We start from the raw sequence: 22,681 nt of genomic DNA, 5'->3' as shown, positions 1-22,681 counted from the left end.
GGATTGAATTTACTAAATGTGTTTTAAAACTTCTTGAATGCGACCATCTTGGGAGTGTAATTTGTGATGTTTCTCTACTACAAGGAGAAACGTATACTTGGTGGTAGACAGTAACGCAGCACGTATCTACAGAACGGGCTGATTGAGAGTTCTTCCAAAAGGAATTCCAAAAGAAATACGTTCGAGAATTGCATCTCGAAGATAGAAAACAAGAGTTTTTACTGTTAAAGCAGAATGAGATGACTATAGCTGATTAAAGTTTTTACGACTCAGTAAATATACTGTTGAATTTGTGTCATCTGAAGCTGAAATTTGCAAATAATTTCAGCGTGGGTTACGTGATAAGCTCCAAGTACAACTGGTATCACATCGAATCTCAGAGTTTGCTAATTTAGTTGAACGAGCAAAAATGGTAGAACAAGCTTTGGGTCTTGATAAAAAGGCTGAGATTACTCGCGCTGTTGGGAAGTGGTTAGGAGCTGTTAGTTTACATCCACAATCTAAGCAAACTAAAGATTTTCGTGGTAGTTAGAAATTGACCTTTAAGTCTGACAGATCTGATAGAAATCAAGATCAACAACCGACTATGTCCATGAGTAGTGTACGAGGCCTGTCCCAAGATATTGAAATTTCGAATTGTGATCACTGTGGGAAAAAACATCGAGGTGAATGCTGAAAACTAACACGAGCTTATTTTTGCTGTGGATTGATGGTGCATTTCACTTGAGAGTGTCCAAAAAATGATAATGATACCCCTGTTTCTTCTCAGAGGTCTGTACCAGCATCTAAGGGTCGTGGTGGTTTTATTGCCAAAGGTGGTGTTAGAAAGGTGAGCGATGCTAGTACTCATTAGTTAGAGGCCAGAGTGCCAGCTCAAGCATATGTTGTATGGACACGTAAGGAAGGTGACGCTACCGATATTGCAAGTGTCTTGTCATTACATTCAGAGTCTCTTTACCATTTGATAGATCCAAGATCTTCACACTTTTATATTAATGCTGAGTTAGTCAAATCAGGAACTTTAAAATCTGAGACGTCTAGAGTATCTATGGTTGTGTCAAGTCTTTTGGGGCAATCCGTATTAGTTGACCAAGTATGTAGGCGATGTTCACTAGAAATTTAGAACGTATCTTTCCTTGTTGATTTGTTGATAATGCCATTTGGTGATTTTGATCTGATTTTGGGTATGGGTTGGCTTACAGAACACGAAGTGATTCTTAACTACCGTAAAAAGAATTTTGTGGTTCAGAGTGCAGACGGTAGCATGATTGAGGTGAATGGTGTTCGAACAAGTGGTTTAATCATATCGTTTTAGTAGTTTGAGTTAATAAACTTCTCAATTGAGGTTGTAAAGATTTTCTGGCCTATGTCATTAACTCGAATTCTTGTGGTGATCAGAGCAGTAAGATTTATACTGTTTGTGAATTCCTTGATGTATTTCCCAAATAATTATTGGGATTACCACCAGATTGGGAGGTTGAATTCAAAATTAAAGTGTTTTCTGGTACAGCTCTAGTGTCAATGTCTCCTTATCTTATGGCACCCATAGAGTTGAAAGAATTTAAGGTCCAATTGCAATATTTACCGGATTGAGACTTTATACGCCCTAGTATATCACCTTGGAAAGCTCTAATATTATTTTTTAAAAAGAAAGATGGCTCGATGCAACTTTGTATAGACTATCGGTAATTAAAAAAGTTGACAATTAATAATCGTTACCCCCTACCTCGTATTATTAACTTGTTTGATCAACTAAAAGGAGCTTTTGTCTTTTTTAAAATCAATATGAGATCTGGTTATTATCAACTGAAAGTAAAAGATAGAGACGTATCTAATACGACGTTTCATAAGCGTTATGGCCATTATGAATTTTTGGTTATGCCTTTTGGGTTAACTAACGCCCTAATGACATTCATAGATCTCATGAACCGTATCTTCCAACCTTATTTGGATCAATTTGTGGTAGTTTTCATTGACGACATCTTGATCTACTTGAAATTTGAATTCGAGCATGAACAACACCTTAGAATCATTTTGTTATCGAAATTTGTGTTTCTGGGGCATGTTATCTCGACGGGTAGAGTTAAAGTTAATTCGAAAAAGATTGAGGCCATTATTTAGAGGAAAGTACCGACAAATGTGTTGGAAGTCCGTAGTTTTCTTAGTTTAGCTGGTTATTACTGAAGATTCATTAATGGATTTTCAAAGATGCATTGCTGATGACAAAGCTGTTACAAAAGAACGTTCAGTTCATTTGGAGCAAACAGTGCCAAGAAAGTTTCGAGAAATTGAAACAGATGTTGACTAAAGCGTCGGTTCTAACTTTACTGGAATCGATAAAATAATTCATGGTCTATAGTGATGCTTCATTGAGTGGTCTCAGTTGTGTTTTGATGCAAGATGAGAAAGTAATCACGTATATACCTTGTCGACTAAAAATGCATGAACGTAATTATTCGATGCATGATTTTGAGCTAACTGCTGTGGTTTGTGCTCTAAAGATCTGGAGGCACTGTTTGTACGGTGGAAAATGTCATATTTATACTGATCAAAAAAATCTTAAATACCTCCTAACTCAAAAAGAGTTGAATTTAAGATAGTGTCACTGGGTTGAGCTTCTAAAAGGTTATGATTGTATTATTGATTACCATCCTGGTAAAGCTAACATTGTAGCTGATGCGTTAAGTAGGAAGGAAACAATTGAGCTGTGAATGATGTTTGCTTAACTTAGTATCAATAATGATTGAAGCTTGTTGGATGTTGAAGGTCAAGCCGATGTTGTTTAATCTGATTAAAGAAGCACAATTAGATAATGCCAAATTAGTGAAGAAAAGATAAATGGTTAAAGATGGCTTAATAGAAAATTTCAGCATTGATGATTGTGATTGTCTGAGGTTCCGAAATCGAATCTGTGTTCCTGATGTTGTAAAATTAAAAGTGTTGATACTTTGCAAAGCTCACAATAGCCCTTTTGCCTTAGATCCTGAGGGAATGAAAATGTATCGCGATCTGCAAGAATTGTATTGGTGGCTCAGAATGAAAAGAGAAATAGTTGAGTTCGTAGCTAAATGTTTAACATGTCAGCGAGTTAAGGCAGAACATCAAGTTCCCACAGGATTACTTCAACCTATTTCTATTCCTGAGTGGAAATGGGACGCATAACGATGGATTTTGTAGCAGGGTTACCATATCTCCAAGTAAAAAATATTGTTTAGGTGATAATTGATCGGTTTACAAAATTGTCTCATTTTATTACTGTCAGAACTGATTGGTCACTTCAAAAACTTACTGAAGTTTACATTCAAGAAATTGTTAGATTACATAATGTCCCTATGTCAATTATCTCTGATTAGGATCTTCGATTTACTTTAAGATTCTAGAAACAATTATATAAATCTCTTAGTATGAGGCTCAATTTCAGCATAACTTTTCACTTGTAGTCTGACGGTTAATCTAAGCGTGTTGTTTAGATTTTAGAAGATATGCTTCGAGCCTATGTAACCGATTTTGAATCAGGTTGAGAACGTTATTTACCTTTGGCTAAATTCGTATACAATAATATTTTCAAATCGAGCATTCAAATGGCTTCATACGAAGCTTTATATGGTCGTAGGTGTCGAACACCTGTTTGTTGGATGGAATTGTGTAACAGAAAAGTTGTTGGGTCAGAATTGATTCAAGAAACAAAAAATACCGTTAAGATAATCTGAAATAGATTGAAAACAACCTTTGATAGAAAGAATCGCACGTAGACTTGAAACATCGAGATATTGTGTTTTCTATTAGCAACAAATTATTACTAAAGGTTTCGCCATGGAAGAAAGTCTTGAGGGTCTGTCGAAAAAAGGAAACTAAGTCCTCGTTTTATCGGATTGTATGAGATCACTGAAAGAGTGAGACCAGTAGGATATCAGTTGGCATTACTTGTAGAATTACAGAAAATGCATGATGTCTTTCATGTGTCAATGCTTAGGAGGTATTGATCGGATCCGTCTCATATTATTACGACAGAAGATATAGAAATTCAACCTGATTTGTCCTTTCAGGAAGAACCGATCAAAATTTTAGCCTACATGGTGAAGGAGTTACGTAATAAACATGTTTCGTTAGTGAAATTTCTATGGTGTAGCCATAGTGTCGAGGAAGTGACTTGGGAGTCAGAAGAGATGATAAGATCCCAATATCCCCATCTCTTTTCAGGTGAATTTTGGGGAGAATTGTAACGACCCAAAAGTCAGTGGTGTTAGAAAGTGTATTATTGGGACTCCGTTTCCATAAACTGAACTTGCAAATATTTTTATTAAATATTTACGGAGTTGTATTAGAGGCAAATTAAATTTTGGATAGGTAATTTTTGTGAAATTAGAAGTTATTAAGGTACAATAACTAAATTGCGTAAGTGTTAAAAGTTGAATTATAGATTAAAATTAATTAAAGGGACTAAAGTGGTAATTATACCATTGTTTCTATCTAAAAATTGACTTTTTTCATAGTTGCACAATAAGTTTCGTTTTTTGTTGGAAGCGTTCTTTTTTTATTATTTATTTTATGGAACTACTTAGGCATCTAGTAACAAGTTAGAGTAATCGATAGTATTAAATATAGATAAAGGTTCTTTGCCATACATTAATTTCTAGCTTTCCAAATAAACCAACAAAGAGTTGTTATAAGAGCTTTCGCACTAAATAAATCAAAACCCGAAAAGGAAGTAATGATCCCTTTCGGTCATAATAGACAATAAATAGACAATTTAAATAGAAATTAAGGGTATGTTTGTTTACTTATAAAAAGTTTTACGGAAAATATTTTCATTGTTTTTCAATGTTTGGTGAAAAATGAATTCATACTGTAAATCATTCTCCAAAATACGGGAAAATTAATTCCATAATTAAGCATTGAAATTGAGTTGTCAATGTCGATTTTAATTATGAACTCTTACTGTTGACCGGTTTTATTGTATGTCTCAGAGCAAGCTATTCCTCACCAAAGTCCTAAATTTTCTAGGCAGAGAATCATTAGTTGGAACAGGTTCTTATGAACATTAATCTTATTTTGCAAATAAGTTTGAGATGACTTACTCATCCAATTATTGCATCTGATGTACCAACTGCGGGTGCTTTGAAGAACCAGTAACTTGTAGCGGCACCTAGTTTTCTTTGACTGAGTCAAAATCGTACTTACATACAGGTCCTATAAGCCAGGACACTGCTGCTCCTCCAAGATGCCACATACCTGAAATTGTAAGTTTAGATTTTGAACAATTTCGGAAGTAAAACTCTAACTGTCTGTATTAACGAAGAAGTATGGTGATTCTTATGATACGTAACCGTTACTTTAAATAGCGGTATACTACAAGCACACGTGTAATAGTTAAAACTTACGTGTCCCCAATTATCAATGCCTATTAACATTAGCCCAATAGCTTGCATCATCAACATTCATTACTAACATCCGAAATGTAGGCGCAAAAGCATTTGATGCGTTAAGAAAAGTCTGCTTGAGGACGGTAGAAACTACACCTTTTTTCAGAGTAGTTACTGTATCACACCAGTAACATAACAGAAACTTGAATAAATCTAGACTTACTAAGGCATCAACACTAGGGACTACATTCGAAATATATAAGGCGGGTTTATTGACATGGCTTCATACGGTTCCTCCAAATCTCAAACATTGAATTGTAAAAGCTTTGAACCATACCGTGTTTGGGAAAATAATTTGTGCCATGTGCTGCAGATCTTCTTGGGCATCTCTGATCATACCTCTATCTCAAGACAAACACCGCAACAAAACCAACTTAGACAGCCAAGAGATTGTCAAATGAGACAACTTCGGGCGATAAAAGCAAACAATTGATTTCCCAAGCAAAAAAAAACGAAAAGAGAGAAAACCTAGATTTTAAAAGCGGACAATCTTTAGTTGGAACAGGTTCTTAAGAACATTAATCTTATTTTGCAAATATGTTCGAGATGACTTACTAATCCAAAGATTGCACCTAATGTACCAACAGCAGGTGCTTTGCACAACAAGCAATTTATAAGGTACTGTAATGAGTTTAAGAGTTGTTACTTGAAAAAGCAGAGGTGAAGTAAACTACAAGGAATCTCCTTGGACCACTTAAATTCGCCATTGTAGGTCCATCAGAATTCAAAGAATAACAACTGACCTGAAAATAAAAAATTCTATTAAACCAAATATATAAATAAACTTCCTAGTTGAGTAATTTGGAACCATCTAATTTGTAGCCATACCATAAAGCGTCCAATATTAGCATGCAAAAGAGAAGATGTGGCCAACCTCCAAACCTCTCTTTTGTCAATGAGGCAATTGAACCCCAAACAATGTAAGGTATTCTTCCCGTGGCAGAGTTTTTTTCCTTCTGAATTTGCTGAGAGCCCGACTGCTTTAAGAGGCCTGCCGTAGGCATGGGTTCACAGAGACGACAGCACCTCGGTTGACGGAGATATGACCTGTAAAATTCACTGGAGAGGTGTCAATATATAGTGTAACATTAATTATGGAAATCATTTGTTAGTACAAAACTCCAGTAAGGAAAAAAACTCGAACACACGATCGGAACTCGAAAAGAAAAAGAAGAAATAGGACAGGCTCCAAGGCGTGTATCAAGCCACTATCTTTAAGGTTATATTCGCCCCCACTTATCTTCAGTGTGCAAACGAGTTCCAAGCAAATTAACCTCGAGGATACAATGAAGCCAATGACTATTTGCGTTTTGCACTGACGAGAATAGTCCACTATGCACTGAGTAATGTATAACAAAAACTCAATTTCTACAAAGGATTTCTGCAGCAATACTTTATAGAATAATCTAATAATATTAGAAAATGAAGGAAGAGAAGAAATAATATTAGAATTTGTTGATATGATTTCCAAATGAAATCCCATTCCTATTTATAGGAATTTTCATGTCTCTTCATAGAGACATCTTTCAATAGGTGTCTTTATGAATAAATAAATAATAATTATTCATTTAATTTTGTAACTATTCAAATAATATTTTTTGAATAGTTATAATTTTTTTTTAAAAAAATCAAATGATATAACTTTTGACCAATGACCAAAAATTTTATCTTTTGATTAATTACACCCATTCATTTATAGTTATTGGGATACTATAAATATTTGAAAATATTCCAACAATCTCCCCCCATTTTTAAAATATTTAGATTTTGATATTCTTGGAAATCAATTTGCATAAATAAAGGTGTCTTACGATTGAACCTTCACTTAGTGAAAACATGTTAAAGTTAATCGAAATTGTATGGTAGACTAAGCTTTGAACCAACTATTCCATTTGATTAACTGAACACATCTCACACAATGATTTCAACATCAGTCAATGCATAGTATCTAGGGACACTATTATAGCCATGTGTCTATGTCCTCTTTTCATGAGTGCTGTCAGAGCCAAGCCCTTAAGCTCCTAGAAGCGGCCACACTTCCACTCACATAGGTAGATCCCATCAAAAGTGTTCCCGTAATTATAACACTCTAACATATTTATGTTATGGGTCCATTAAGAGTACATTACTCATCCTTCCCTTATCATTACGGGTACCTAGCACTTTAATCTTAGGATGGATTTATTTATAGTGCTAACAGTCACATACTAATGATGTACTTTGTCTCATTGAACTCAAGACTTGACGTTATACCAAGCGTTGAGTCGAGTTTCCATCATGGGTGACTCTAATTAATAGGCTTGAGTCCCATCCCTTTTGAGGTCCTTTTTACTGCATCTCTAGCAAGACTTTTTGTCAAAGGATCTGCCAAATTTTCACTTGACCTCACATAATTAATAGTGATCACTCCATCAGAGATTAATTGTCGGACATAACTATGTCTTAATCCAATATGTCTAGACTTTCCATTATATACTTGGCTATATGCCTTTGCTAGAGTAGCCTCACTATCACAACGGATAGAAATAGGTGAAATTGGCTTAAGCCATAAAGGTACATCATAAAGCAAATTTCTTAACCATTCTGCTTCTTTAGATGCAGCGGCTAATGCAATAAATTCTGCTGCCATGGTGGAATCAGTAATACATGTTTGTTTCTTGGAACCCCAAGAAATGACTCCTCCACCTAGAATGAAGATCCACCCACTAGTAGATGCATGATCTTCCAAACTTGTAATCCAACTAGCATCCAAATACCCTTCTAAAACTGGAGGATATCCATTATAACACAATCCATAGTTAATAGTTTTCTTTAAGTACCTAAGTACTCTATTTAAAGCTTGCCAATGCAAACTACTTGGATTACTTGTGTATCTACTCAATTTTCCAATAGCATATGCAATATCTGGTCTTGTACAAGTCATTATGTACATAAGACAACCAATTAGACTTGCATAATTCAATTGATCAATTTTCCTACCAGCATTAGATACTAATTTTAATTGAGGATCCATGGGTGTAGATGCTGGTATACAGTTGAAAAGATCAAACTTTTTAAGCACATTTTCAATGTAATGTGATTGTGATAAAGCTATAGTGCTTTCATCTCGGGTTATTTTAATCCCAAGAATAACATCTGCTACACCCATATTCTTCATAGCAAAGTTGTTTGACAAGAATTTCTTTGTGTTTTCTATTTGTTCCAAATCCATGCCAAAAATGAGCATGTCATCTACATATAAGCAAATTATAACACCCTTTCCATTATCAAATTTACTATATATGCACTTATCGGATTCATTTATTTTATAGCCATTAGCTAAAACAACCTTGTCAAACTTTTGGTGCCATTGTTTTGGTGCTTGTTTAAGCCCATATAAAGATTTAACAAGCTTACATACCTTATGCTCTTGTCCTGGAACAACAAATCCTTCCGGTTGCTCCATGTACACTTCCTCTTCCAATTCACCATTTAAAAATGCAGTTTTAACATCCATTTGGTGAACAACCAAATTATATATAGAGGTAAGTGATATTAATAGTCTAATTGTAGCAATTCTTGCTACTGGAGCATAGGTATCAAAGTAATCAATACCTTGTCTTTGTGTAAAACCTTTTGCTACCAACCTTGCTTTAAATTTATCAATGGTTCCATCGACCTTCATTTTCTTTTTGAAGATCCATTTACAACCTATTGGTTTGGAACCTGGTGGAAGATCAACTAAGATCCAAGTTTGATTTCCCATTATTGAATCCATTTCATCATTTATTGCTTCTTTCCAAAAAGCAGAGTCTTGAGATTTCACTGCTTCTTCAAATGTAATAGGATCAGATTCGGTATTATAACAATAAGGTATCTTATTGCATATACTTTCACATTTTCCTTCTACAAGAAACATAATGAAATCTGGTCCAAAATCTTTGACCTTTTTAATCCTCTTACTTCTTCTTAATTCTTGACAAGATTCATCATTATTATCAATTTGTTTCAATGGAATCTCATTCTCATTTGAAGAATGAATCAATTGTTGTGGTTGTAATTGTCTTGATATAGAATTAAATCTATTTTCATCAAAAATAGCATCTCTTGATTCAATAACCGTATTAATTGAAATTGAATCATTTGGTTCAATTACTATGAACCTATATGCCTTGCTATTATGTGCATAACCTATAAATATGCATTCAATTCCTCTTTCACCTAACTTTTTACGTTTAGGTGTTGGAACTTTTACAATAGCTCTACAACCCCAAACCTTTAAATAATTAAGGTTTGGTTTCCTTTTCTTCCATTGTTCATAGGGGGTTATTTTAGTTTCCTTATTAGGAACTCTATTCAATATATGACAAGCTGTTAGAACAGCTTCTCCCCAAAAACCCTGTCCAAGACCTGAATATGATAACATTGAATTTACCATTTCAATCAAGACTCTATTTTTCCTTTCAACTACACCATTTTGTTGTGGTGTGTAAGGGGCTGAAACTTGATGGACAATTCCAGTGAGTTCAAAATAACTTGGATTATAGTATTCTCCACCTCTATCCGATCTTAAGCACTTGATAAATGATTCACACTGAAGTTCAACTTCAGATTTATAAACTTTAAATTTATCAAGCGCTTCATCTTTTGAATGCAATAAATATACATAACAATATCTAGAACAATCATCAATAAAAGTAACAAAATATTTCTTTCCACCTAATGTAAGAGTATTATGCAAGTCACATAAATCACTATGTATCAAATCAAGCAATTTTGTTTTCTTTTTAACCTTAGGGAAAGGATTTCTTGTAATTTTAGTCAACATACAGGTATTGCTTTTTTCAATATTATTATTAAAAACAGGAATTAAATCTAATTTATACATGTCATTCAATTTTCTATAATTCAAATGACCTAATCTATAATGCCACAAACAAAATGATTCAACCATATAAGTAGAAATAGTATTTTTATTCTTATTAATAATATTAAGTTTGAACATGCTTTCATACATATACCCTTTTCCCACAAAAATTCCTCCCTTAGACAAAATAAACTTATCTGCCTCAAAAACAAGTTTGAAACCAAACTTATTCAACAGACTTCCAGACACTAAATTTTTCCTAACTTCTGGTACATAATATACATCATTTAAGGTTAAAACCTTTCCAGAAGTGAATTGTAGTTCAACAGACCCTTTGCCTTTAATTGTTGCGGTGGAAGAATTTCCCATGTACAAGACATTGTCATTTTCACATTGTGTGAACTTTGTGAACATGCTTTTGTCTTTGCACACATGTTTGGTTGCTCCGGTATCAATCCACCATGTATTATCATCTTGTGCCATATTAATTTCAGATATCATTGCAACGAACTTTTCGTTATTATCAGCCTTAGAAGATGATTTCTTCTTTAAAAATTGACATTCATTCTTGAAATGTCCCGGCTTTCCACAATGATAGCATGAGCCCTTTTGTTTCTTTTTGAACTTAGGTGCTCTATCAGTCTGATTGAACTTTCTCTTGAATGGTTTAGTAGTCTGTACTTCCTCCGTAACATGTACTTTGGCATTTTCAGAATTTAGGTTCTGATCTTGTTTTCGATACTCTTCTTTAATACGAAGATGATTTGCCAAAGCCTCAAGAGATATTTCCTCTTTCTTATGTTTTAGACTTCTTTTAAAGTCTTTCCAAGATGGAGGAAGTTTGTCTATTATGGAGGATACCACAATCATCTCATCCATTTTCATATCATATTGCTTAAATTGATTCAGCATCTTTTCAATATCACGAAATTGTTCCATAACAGAACGACCATCAACCATTTGATAATTATTGAAACGACTGACAAGAAATTTCTTACTTGTAACATCTTCGGTCATGTATCTTGCCTCCAATTTGTACCATAATTCTTTAGCGGTGACGTCGTTTTGGTAGGTGTCGAACAAACCATCAGATAAACCATTCAATATGTGGCCCATGCACATGTAATCAGCATTGTCCCATTTTTGTCTTTCTCGGGTTGCAGCAACAGATTCATTTTCATTCTCTTTAGGTCTTGGAGTATCCAAAACATAAGCAATCTTCAAAGTTGATAACAAAAAGTGCATCTTTTTCTGCCATCGTCAAAAATTGCCACCATCAAAACGATCAAGTTTAACAAAGTTGGAAGCCAACTCCCTTAGTGTTCCACTTTCATGTGTTGCGGTAGTCATCATGAAATATAACCTTAAAATTGTTAGTACAAAACTCCGGTAAGGAAAAAACTCGAACACACGATCGGAACTCGAAAAGAAAAAGAAGAAATAGGACAGGCTCCAAGGCGTGTATCAAGCCACTATCTTTAAGGTTATATTCGCCCCCACTTATCTTCAGTGTGCAAACGAGTTCCAAGCAAATTAACCTCGAGGATACAATGAAGCCAATGACTATTTGCGTTTTGCACTGACGAGAATAGTCCACTATGCACTGAGTAATGTATAACAAAAACTCAATTTCTACAAAGGATTTCTGCAGCAATACTTTATAGAATAATCTAATAATATTAGAAAATGAAGGAAGAGAAGAAATAATATTAGAATTTGTTGATATGATTTCCAAATGAAATCCCATTCCTATTTATAGGAATTTTCATGTCTCTTCATAGAGACATCTTTCAATAGGTGTCTTTATGAATAAATAAATAATAATAATTATTCATTTAATTTTGTAACTATTCAAATAATATTTTTTGAATAGTTATAATTTTTTTTTTAAAAATCAAATGATATAACTTTTGACCAATGACCAAAAGTTTTATCTTTTGATTAATTACACCCATTCATTTATAGTTATTGGGATACTATAAATATTTGAAAATATTCCAACATCATTTACGTGTGGGGAGGCTTGAAGCACCAACCTAAGGCATATAGGCAACTGTCGAAACCATCCCTCGATTTAAAAATTTTAAAATTTTTAAAAAAAAGGGGGTAATCGACTTTTGAAAAAAAATACATGGAGTCGCCACCGATATTTTGTTTTGGTGTGATCGGATCACCTAAAAATGAGATTAGTTTAATAAAACATTTTTGGTTTATTAAAACAATGATTTTGGTCTACGAACTTTTGAGAAAACGGGTTCGGGAGTAGGTTACGCATGAGGAAGGATTAGCACCCTCACTACGCCCAAAATTGGTACCGAATTGATTAAATACTATCCTTATGTCTAAAATTAAAAAGTTTTTTTTTGAAATGTCGTTTTTTAATAAAAGTTGAATAACCCGAGTTGATCGCCAAAACTTTCTTGTTTCGACGTCCGAAAGTTTATAATTCAAGAATCACAAAAGGATGCCCAACTATTTAGTCCAACGAAAAATCGAGACCCAGCACAGTAGGGTACGATTCCTCGAATTTTCAAACATTGACCATTGCCTTACCTTAGAAAATACGTGTGAAATTTCGAAGAGATGTTCGATTATTTTGGACAAATGAAAAGCGCAACCCAACACGATAGGGCTCGATTCTCAAATCGCCAAACATTGAACATCATCTTCGTTTTAAAGTATTTTTAATAAACATGAGTGAGAATATAAATGACTATTCAATTGTTTTGAGCAAGCGAGAGATCACAATCCAACACAATAGGGCATGATTCTCGAATTGTCAAATGCCAAATATTTCTTTCGTTTTAAAGAATTTTTAAAAGGCATGAGTAAAATCTTGAAGGGACATTCGATTATTTTGAGCAAACGCGAAATTGCAACCCAACACATTAGAGCACTATTCCACGAATTGCCAAATATCGAATCTCGTCTTCAATTTAAATAATTTTTAAATGGGTACTTATAAAACTAGCTTAAAAGTATCAATTTGACTTGAGATAAAAAAACGGAGGCAGTCTTAAGAATTTGTATTTTATAAAACCACATTTCAAAAATCAAATGGAAAATGACGAATAGGGTAATACGTACATACGAGACATAATGCTTAACGAACTAAAATTTAAGTATAACTAACCTAAAACATATAATCCAATCACAAGCATGCATGGGATACTAATTGACATAACAATATCAAAACACAATTATAATGACAACGCATCGTACAAAACGAAATAAAACAATACATGAAAGTATGCCACAATGATACATAAAACCTAATATGATATGATCCATAGTACCCAACTAGCTTGAAATAATAAACACACAATGTATAATAAATGAATGGATGAATTTAGAAAATTAAAGATATATACTTGTTTGTTAAAATATGTGAAGTGAAATGGATTTTTGATCGAGCAATATATCAAACATTAAAACATATTGGTTTAAAAATGACAATATATACATATAGAAAATTTCGAAATTGCGTACAAAATATGAAAGGATTGTAAAAATGTATAGAAAATGTAATTTTAGACACATAATAGATTTACAATACATGTACATAAGTAACTATTTAAAAAAAAACAATTATGTGTAAAAACATAGAAATACCTACAAGCTTAAATTAATTTTATAACAAATTATAAAATGGACGCAAACGTTTTAAAGATAATGTATATATTCAAAGTTGACAAATGTATATACACACAAAAATGGTATTTAAATGTGAGACTTAAAATCAAAACAATATATAATAAAATATGTTCTAAAAGAAAAACTTATATACACAAAATAATATATATAAATAAATTTGAGAGAATTTGTAAAATAAATTGGCATGGGACTAAATATGCACATAAGATTAAATTAATTTTATTACAAATTATAGACTAAAAAAAACACACTCATATATACAAAGTATTTTTTATTATAAAATGTCTATTTAAAGATGACCATATACATATAATAAAAGGGGAAATGATTTAAGTAATATATACACCATGGAAGGTTTTCAAATAACAAAAAGGTATGATGAAATATATGTTATATACATAAGGTTTTAAAGTATATATGAAAATAGATTGAAAAGAAATCATACATGTAAAGTAACATAGAATTAATATTACATATATAATAAAACTAATTTTACCATGAACTGCATATGGATAATAATATATAAGAATATTTAAATGAAGTATTATACAAAATTTAAAACAATATGATGAAAACTTTACAATAAAGATTTTATATAAAAAGGGAGTAATTATCACGATAACTAAAAAAATATGTATACACAAAATAGATTTAAAAGACATATGTACATGTAAATCTATTGTAAAAAAAACGATCATGAAATTAATAATATATACATATATTTTTAATCTAAAAATTATATACACACCCTTTTATTAAAAATATTTAAATAAGAGGCTATATTAAAACATAAACATAATATCGAGAAATACTCAAAAATAATAATTTTTAAAATTACAAAGATGAAGTTTCTAAAAATAATTTCATATATATATAAAGAGACGATTTAATAAATCATAAAGCAAAAAGTATTTTAAATAAAAAAAATCTATTAAAGTAAGAAGTGTATCGATATATATACATATAAATTTAAAATAGAGTACATGCAAATTTATATAGAAATGATAATGTGTATAGGTTTAATAATATATAAACCAAATATGTATACTAATATAAGCAAGCAGAAAAAATAATTTTATGCAAAATATATATATACAAAACATATTATTGTAGCAAAAATTTATGCTAAAATACATGGTTAGAATACAAAAGAAAACATTATACAAATGAAGTAACATTAGCCTTATTATAATATATATGTATATGATAATGTATAAAAAGAAATTACATAAAATAATGTACATGAAAATATAACTACTCCAAAATGAGTAATCAAATGACGTATGATGGTGAACATAGATTAAAGAAGTATGAAATGAAGAAAAAGTAAACTAATTGAAATCAAATTAAAAATAATAAGAATAATTTAGGAATGAAATAGTTTATGAGGCCAATATATGATGCACACGATCGTATGAGGACTAGAATTGGGAATATCCCAGAGCCTAAAACGCAGCAGTACACCGTGGGCTAAAATGTAAGAACATACAAATATTAGGGAACATTTAAAAAATAAACAAAACACAAACAGAAGCCGATTGAAAATTGGCGCGAAAGAGGAGGACCAAATGCGCCATTAACCCATTTGAAACAAAAGAATGCGGATCCAATGTTTTGGATTGGGTCAACACGCGCAGGTCCCCTCCTTTAAACTCCATCATTTCCAAGTCTGATGCTAAAGTTTAATTCCCATTCCTTTCCTTTTCAAAACTCAGCAACCTTTCATTTTTATTTTTAAAAAAAGAAGCTTTAACCCCTCCCACTAGTGTTTGATTCAACATGCAACTGCCTAAACCATCATTTATTTGATGGCCGACTGTGCACCAATGGCAATCGGACCTTGTCAACGGAGGATACGCCCACGGAGATCGGGTAAGCGCACTCCTTCTTCCTTTTTTTCTTCTTTTTTTTTAAAAGGAAAAACTTAAAATCTTATGCTATTCTACCAAAAAACAAAGAAAAATCTGATGAAAATAAAAATAATAATAAAGAAAACAATCCTAGCCCGAATCTCCATGTTTCCGAGACGTGTAGGCTTTCATCGGTGTTGTTTCAAAACACGCTTTTCGTTTTCTATGATAAAAAATCACAAGCAAATCGAAAATGAAGGAGAAAAAAATGCGAAATCACATTTCAATGACTTTTTTAATTTCTTTTTTGCTATTCAGTATGTTTGTATTCTGTCTCTTTTTTTTCTAAAGAAAAATCCTCAGAGAGATTACACTTTTTTTTATCCCTTTTTCTTGTTTCTATTTTTCTCCCCCCAAAAAATCTATCTTCCCCTTTTATAATATTCTTGTTTTTGTACCCAAAAAAATCCAAGTTTTCAGGCTTTATAGCCGAAATACCATGGATTTGCTATTATCTATTTCCTTGTTCTCTTGCTTCTTTTCTGCCCCTTTTGGTTTTTTCTTCTTTGTTTCTTTGTGTTTTGTCTGCTACTGTTTGCGTTTATTTTTGGTTCTCTGTTGTTGTTTTGCAGGTGATGGTACGATGGGATGGGGTTAGGTGGTGGCAGCAGGTACAAAGGCTGAACATAGGGCTAGGTTTTTTTTTTTTGATTTTGTTTGGGCTAGGGTTAGTTTGGTTTAGGTTGAAATTGGGCCGGGCAATTTGGGCCTTCTACAGCAACCTACTTGCAAGTATAATACCACTGGAGCCTCTCTGAATGTAGCTCAAGTGGCATTTTCTCAAAAATCTAATACAATTCCACAATTTTATTGTGTACGATTAACTCATGCACCAAACGCGGTTATATTTTTTTGTAATAGTAAAGATAACAGCATCTTCTATTTCACTAACTCTAAATGATAATCTAAAGTGGTAGGTGGTGGATATGCCTATTGCCATATAAGGAATTTTTATAAATGTTAGCATTAATTAATTTTCCTTTTTTTTAATGGATATGATTGAGTGTAATAATAATAAATGAACGATAAAGATTCAATGAGCTTCAATATAAGAAAATGGCTATCTTCACTTCAAACTTCACTACACTGCAGATATCAGAATGGTGGTGAACTCTAAACGGTCAGTGATTTATCAGAAAATAGCTAAGGAAATCTCTATCATCCCTTCGATTGTTTCAATTAGAATTCACTTCTACCTTGCAAACCCCTTGTAATACTTTGCGTATAGTATATCTACAACCAATTTAAATCAGAGCCGGTGTCACAATTGTCAATACTTAGGGCCAGTTTAGCATTGCTTCTAAGAAGCACTTTTGGGATAAAAAATACTTTTTGAGATAAAAGCATTGCTAAACAACTTTTTGAGAGAAAAAGTACTTTTCAAAACCCAAAAATTGGCCCAAAACTGCTTTTGATAGAAGCAGAAAATCTTAGCTTTTTGTCCAAAAGTGCTTCTTAGAAGCAATGCTAAAAACTGGCCCTTAGACTGATTCATCAAGGTTTTAGCTTTCTGTCAGTAAGGTAAAAACTGGTTTTCAGTCTGAGAATATTCTTTGGCCATTGCTGGCTATAGATTCATACTTCCATGCAGGTCCTACAGACCAGTAACTGCTGCTCCTCAAATCAAGCCTCCTATCTGAAATTGAAAATTAAGATGTTAAACAATTTCGGAAGTAAAACTGTAAATGTCTGTATTAATGAAGTATATGGAGATTCTTATGATACACAATCGTTACTTTAAATACAGGTATACTACAAGTACACGTACAAGAAGGCATTGTAGTTGAGACTTACATAACCACAGTTACCGACGCCTCTTGACATAAGCCTAATAACCTGCATGATCAACATTCAGTACCACTGAGATTGGGAAAATAAGAGCAAAAGAACTTGATGCACTAAGAAAGTAGGCTGGAGGATTACTAGATACTACGATTTTCTTCAAGGAAATCATTGTATCAAGCAGTAACATGGCAGAAACTTGAATAAATCTAGACTTACGAAGGCATCTAAAATCTAGAGACTGCATTTGGTATGTATGAGACTGGTTTTTTGATAAGTCGTTATATGGTTTTAAGCTCTCAAACATAGAGTAGCGAAAGCTTAGAATCATACCGTAATTGGGGAAAAAACTTGTGCTATGTGCTGCATATCTTCTTTGGCATCTCTGATCATACCTCTATGTTTCAATACAAACACAGCAACAGAAACAACCTAGACAACCAAGAGAATGTCAAATGAAACAAAGACTGGCAATAGAAGCAAACAATTGATTTCACAAGCACAAAAAAAGTAGAAGAAGAACAAAGAAAACCTAAATTTTTAAGGCAGACAATCATTAGTTGGAACAGGTTCTTATGAACATTAATCTTATTTTGCGAATAAGTTCAAGATGACTTACTTATCCAATTATTGCGCCTGATGTATCGACTGCGGGTGCTTTGAAGAACCAGTAACTTGTAGCGGCACCTAGTTTTCTTTGACTGAGTCAAAATCGTACTTCCATGCAGGTCCTATAAGCCAGGACACTGCTGCTCCTCCAAGAAGCCACATAGCTGAAATTGTAAGTTTAGATTTTGAAAAATTTCAGAAGTAAAACTGTAACTGTCTGTATTAACGAAGAAGTATGGTGATTCTTCAGAAGTAAATCTTTGAATCATACCGTGTTTGGGAAAATAACTTGTGCCATGTGCAGCAGATCTTCTTGGGCATCTCTGATCATACCTCTGTCTCAAGACAAACACAACAACAAAACCAACTTAGACAGCCAAGAGATTGTAAAATGAGACAAATACCGGCGATAAAAGCAAACAATTGATTTCCTAAGCAAAAAAAAAAAAAAAAGAAAGAAAGAAAACCTAGATATTAAAAGCGGACAATCATTTAATGGAACAGGTTCTTATGAACATTAATCTTATTTTGCGAATATGTTCGAGATGACTTACCAATCCAATGATTGCACCTAATGCATCAACAGCAGGTGCTTTGCACAACAAGCAATTTGTAAGGTACTGTAATGAGTTTAAGAGTTGTTACTTGAAAGAGCAGAGGTGAAGTGAACTGCAAGGAATCTCCTTGGACCGCTTAGATTCTCCATAGTAGGTCCAACAGAATTCAAAGAATAACAATTGACCTGAAAACAACAAAGTCTATTAAATCAAATATAGAAATAAACTTCCTGGTTGAGAAATTTGAAACCATCTAATTCGAAACCATACCATAAGGCTTCCAATATTAGCATGCAAAAGAGAAGACGTGACCAACTTCCAAATTTTTTATTTTAAAAAAAAATTATATGATTTTGATTTAATATTTAATAATTTTTTATTAATTGATATTTTTTATATTGTCATCTTAACATTATTTTAAACTATAACAGTATTATGTATTTAGTATCGATTTATTTTTTTGTATTTTAAATTACATAATGTATACAAATAACATAATATAAAATGTTATAAATTTAAAATCGAGTTGGATCGAATTCAAAATTTTAATATTCAAACTTGAGCCCAATTCATATTTTAAACAAGTATAATTTTTTTCTCAAATTCATTTTTCGATACTAATATTTAGTTAAACTCTTCCAAAATTTTAACCAACCTTCATATCTGGTTGAATAACCTGAATATGAATAATTGAGTCTCAAATGTTAAAAGAAATTATCAAAAGCTGACTTTAATTAATTTTTATAAAATAAAACAATAAAATAGAAATAGACCCTTTTTCCTATTCTTTTAACGATTATTTTTGTTCTGGCCTTTTCCTCAGTAGTTTATGGACCAAGAAACAGTACCACTCCATATTGAACTGTTCCGCTTCTATTAATTCTTGCTTAAGAGTGAAATTTGAAGCTTCACTCCATTTCTCCATTCTTGCAAAAGCTTGTTCGGGTAATATTTCTTTTTCTCTTTTATTTTACTGCATTTTGCCATTGAAGCTTTCTTTGAAAACCTTGAACTTTTACTTGTTTCTGGTTTTTATTGTGTTGGGTTTCACTTCTTGCATGTTCATATTTGCCTTACACATTCTTCATTTTTCATCTCCTTTTAACATTGTTTTAGATTTTCTTGCTTTCTTTTTTTCAACTTATTCCCTTGCTTTCTATGTTTCTTTTTATGGGCTTTGCCTCGTTTTTACTTCTTTAGTGTTGCAATGCCATTCTTGCTTTCTTTTTTTCAACTTATTCCCTTGCTTTCAATGTTTGTTTTTATGGACTTTGTCTTGTTTATACTTCTTTAGTGTTGCAATGCCATTCTTGCTCTTTTTTTCTTTTGTGTGTGTGTGTGTTAGGTCTCACAAGTTTCTTCTATGGGGTTTGCCTTGCTTTTTAACGTTCTTCTGGGGTGTAACCAGCTGGCTTAACCATGGTGCCATCGCATCAAAAACCAGTAAAAGAGAGGGCATTATCTAAGTCCAACCAAGCAAGACCTGTTGGCAAAAAAAAGCTACATGTTAAGGCTTCTTATGCTAGCGAAGACGAAGACACTACTTTTACTCCAGAATGGAATGACTGTCGTAGAAATATCACTGATGCTCTGATATGGTACAAAAAGTTACGGAAGGACAAGGAGCTTCGGGACAAGTTCTCAAACCAACACAAGATGAGCCCTAGATGTCGTGGCTTAGCGTTTGATAGCAGAGTAGCCAACATTCTTAAGTATCAAGTAAATGGGTTAACACAATCAAGCAAATAGAATGTCTTCCGGAGATTAAAATCGGTGATGAATACTTTTGATGGGGTTAGTTGTGTGCTGTTGTGCTGTTGAACTATTCCCTTGTTTTCCATGTTTATTTTTGTGGGTTTTGCTTTGTTTTTCTATTCACTTCTTCTTTTGCGTTGCAATGGATTTTTTTAATGTGTTTTGCCTGGATTTTTAACGTTCATTTGGGTGGCTAATGGTGTAACCAGGGTTCAATCATGGTGTCATCGCGTCCAAAACGAGTGAAAGAGGGACCTTTATCTAAGTCTAAGCAAGCAAGACATGCTGTTGGCAAAGTTGTGCGGCATGTTAAGGTTCATCCCCGAGGAATTTGTTCAAACCAACAGACTGCTTTTACTCCAGAATGGTATGAATGTCGTAGTGCTATCAAGGAAGCTCTGAGATGTTACAGACGGTTACTTTCAGACAAGGATTACCGTGAGAGAATTTCAAAGGATCATGGGATGGGCTTGGAACGAGGGAAACCTTCCGGTATAGGGCAACATATGAGACTAGCGAACCTGGTTAGGTGTTTGGGAAAATGGGTCAACACAGCCAAGCAAATAGGATGCGTTGGAGGGATTGAAGTTGGTGATGGTTTCCATTGGAGGGGTGAGTTGTGCATTGTCGGACTTCACAGTGAATTTCAAAAAGGGATAGATTGTATCACTTCTCTCAATGGTAGCAAAATTTGGGCTACGAGCATTGTCGATTCCGGTCGATACGATAGTTCTACAAGAAAGGTTTCGTCCGATGAGTTTACTTACTGCGGGGAAGGTGAAAATCCTAGCTTTTGTGGGTTTAAGAAACTTAAAGATCAAAAGCTTGTTGGTGGGAACCGTGCATTGAGGAACAATATGATTGACAGGAAGCCAGTCAGGGTGATACGTAGGTTCGACAACATCGGCAACACAAACGAGAGCGGCTACAAGTTTGTTTACGAAGGCTTGTACCAAGTGAAGCATTGTTGGAAAGAAATTAGAATGGACACTGGAAAATATGTTTACAAGTTCAACCTGGTGAAATTGGAGGATCATCTACAATATGAGCCACAATGGAAGGTGGACAACGTTCGTACTCGGAGGTATCATTGACAATGAACTTGCACCATAAAATCGCCTTCTTTATGTGCTAGACTGTTTTGGTCTATAACTGGTAATATAAACATGAAAGTAATTGCAGTATGCATTGACAATGCTTACTCATATGCTCTACCATAGGTGAAATTTGCACTGGTAGAATGCTAGTTGCCTTCATGTTTTTTTAACTGTTTTGATCTGTAAATAAATATTAGTTTAAGCTAGGAAGTTTGTAGGGTCTAGCATTGAAGCATTTACTCAAGCGCTTATGTAGGTGAATTTTGTGGTTATACCTATGCTAGTTGCCCTTTTTTGCCATCTCTCAACTTTGGAAAATCTCTAGAAATGAAAGATTTAGACAGATTTGTTTGTGAAATTCAAGAGTAATGTTTGTATCTAATTTTAATAACTAAAATATGATTTATATATTAAAATAAAATATCATTTAGTTTCAAATAAATTAAATATCATTTTAATTTTATGTTATATATGACCATAATATTAATAATTTGACTATCAACATAATATCAATAACTTGAGTATTATTTTTAATTTATTTTTCAACTTTTTTGCTTATTTAAAATAATTATTTTTACATTCATAATATTCGAAAATATTGAACCATAAAAATATAGACTTTGACCGGCTAAAGATTTGGTTTTATCCTAAGGAAAAAAATATAATAATAGAAAAGAAATTACAAATATTCCCAAAGTAAACTTTGGTTTTCATGTGATTCCCCAAAATAATCACAAACTTTAAAATTTATAGCCATCACACGATGTCCTTGCAACAGTAACTATTGTTGTCGCTCATCGCTTGTGGAAGCTTGTTGACGATCCCATCACACTTCTTGCTTACATGAACGCATTGGCGTTTGATGCCACTCAATCGGGCTATGTTGTTGTGTAGTCGTGTGCCTTAAGGGGACAGGCCCCTTCATGCGTTGCGCACCTAGCACGCTTGGCTTGGGGCGTAATGCCCTTGGCTGCCTCGGTTGTGGGTTCCATTGGGGTTGTAATGGCCTCAGCTCCCTTTCCCTTCCGTGCACTTGTCTTGCAACCAG

The 22,681-nt window shown here is 33.2% G+C and overlaps 1 protein-coding gene and 2 long non-coding RNA genes across 4 annotated transcripts; 2 read left to right on the top strand and 1 right to left on the bottom strand.

Moving 5' to 3' along the window:
- The first annotated feature begins 15,521 nt into the window (after nt 1-15,521).
- Nucleotides 15,522-16,650, top strand: LOC107925490 (uncharacterized). Its single transcript, XR_001692002.2, has 2 exons — nt 15,522-15,795; nt 16,406-16,650. It is a non-coding gene; the product is annotated as an uncharacterized lncRNA (long non-coding RNA).
- On the bottom strand, nt 16,398-18,633 carry LOC107925393 (uncharacterized). The gene is made up of 5 exons (XR_005926949.1): nt 18,496-18,633; nt 18,235-18,388; nt 17,949-18,047; nt 17,628-17,669; nt 16,398-17,469 (listed from the first exon to the last, which is right to left on the bottom strand). It is a non-coding gene; the product is annotated as an uncharacterized lncRNA (long non-coding RNA).
- Nucleotides 18,634-19,462: 829 nt separating this feature from the next.
- LOC121229251 (YDG domain-containing protein At5g47160) lies at nt 19,463-21,975 on the top strand. 2 transcript variants are annotated; one of them, XM_041112975.1, is made up of 3 exons: nt 19,463-19,726; nt 20,190-20,575; nt 20,746-21,975. In XM_041112975.1, exons 2-3 carry the CDS (start codon nt 20,558-20,560, stop codon nt 21,628-21,630), a joined length of 903 nt encoding a protein of 300 aa, XP_040968909.1. In that variant the 5' UTR covers nt 19,463-19,726; nt 20,190-20,557; the 3' UTR covers nt 21,631-21,975. The 2 variants fall into 2 exon arrangements, with proteins under 2 accessions (XP_040968909.1, XP_040968912.1); XM_041112978.1 differs by lacking the exon at nt 20,190-20,575 and having other exon boundaries at nt 19,465-19,726; nt 20,746-21,973.
- Nucleotides 21,976-22,681: the final 706 nt, after the last annotated feature.

The sequence above is a fragment of the Gossypium hirsutum genome, chromosome A01 (assembly GCF_007990345.1).
Source record: "Gossypium hirsutum isolate 1008001.06 chromosome A01, Gossypium_hirsutum_v2.1, whole genome shotgun sequence".
Lineage (NCBI taxonomy): Eukaryota > Viridiplantae > Streptophyta > Magnoliopsida > Malvales > Malvaceae > Gossypium > Gossypium hirsutum.
This window is presented reverse-complemented; position numbering and strand designations above follow the sequence as displayed.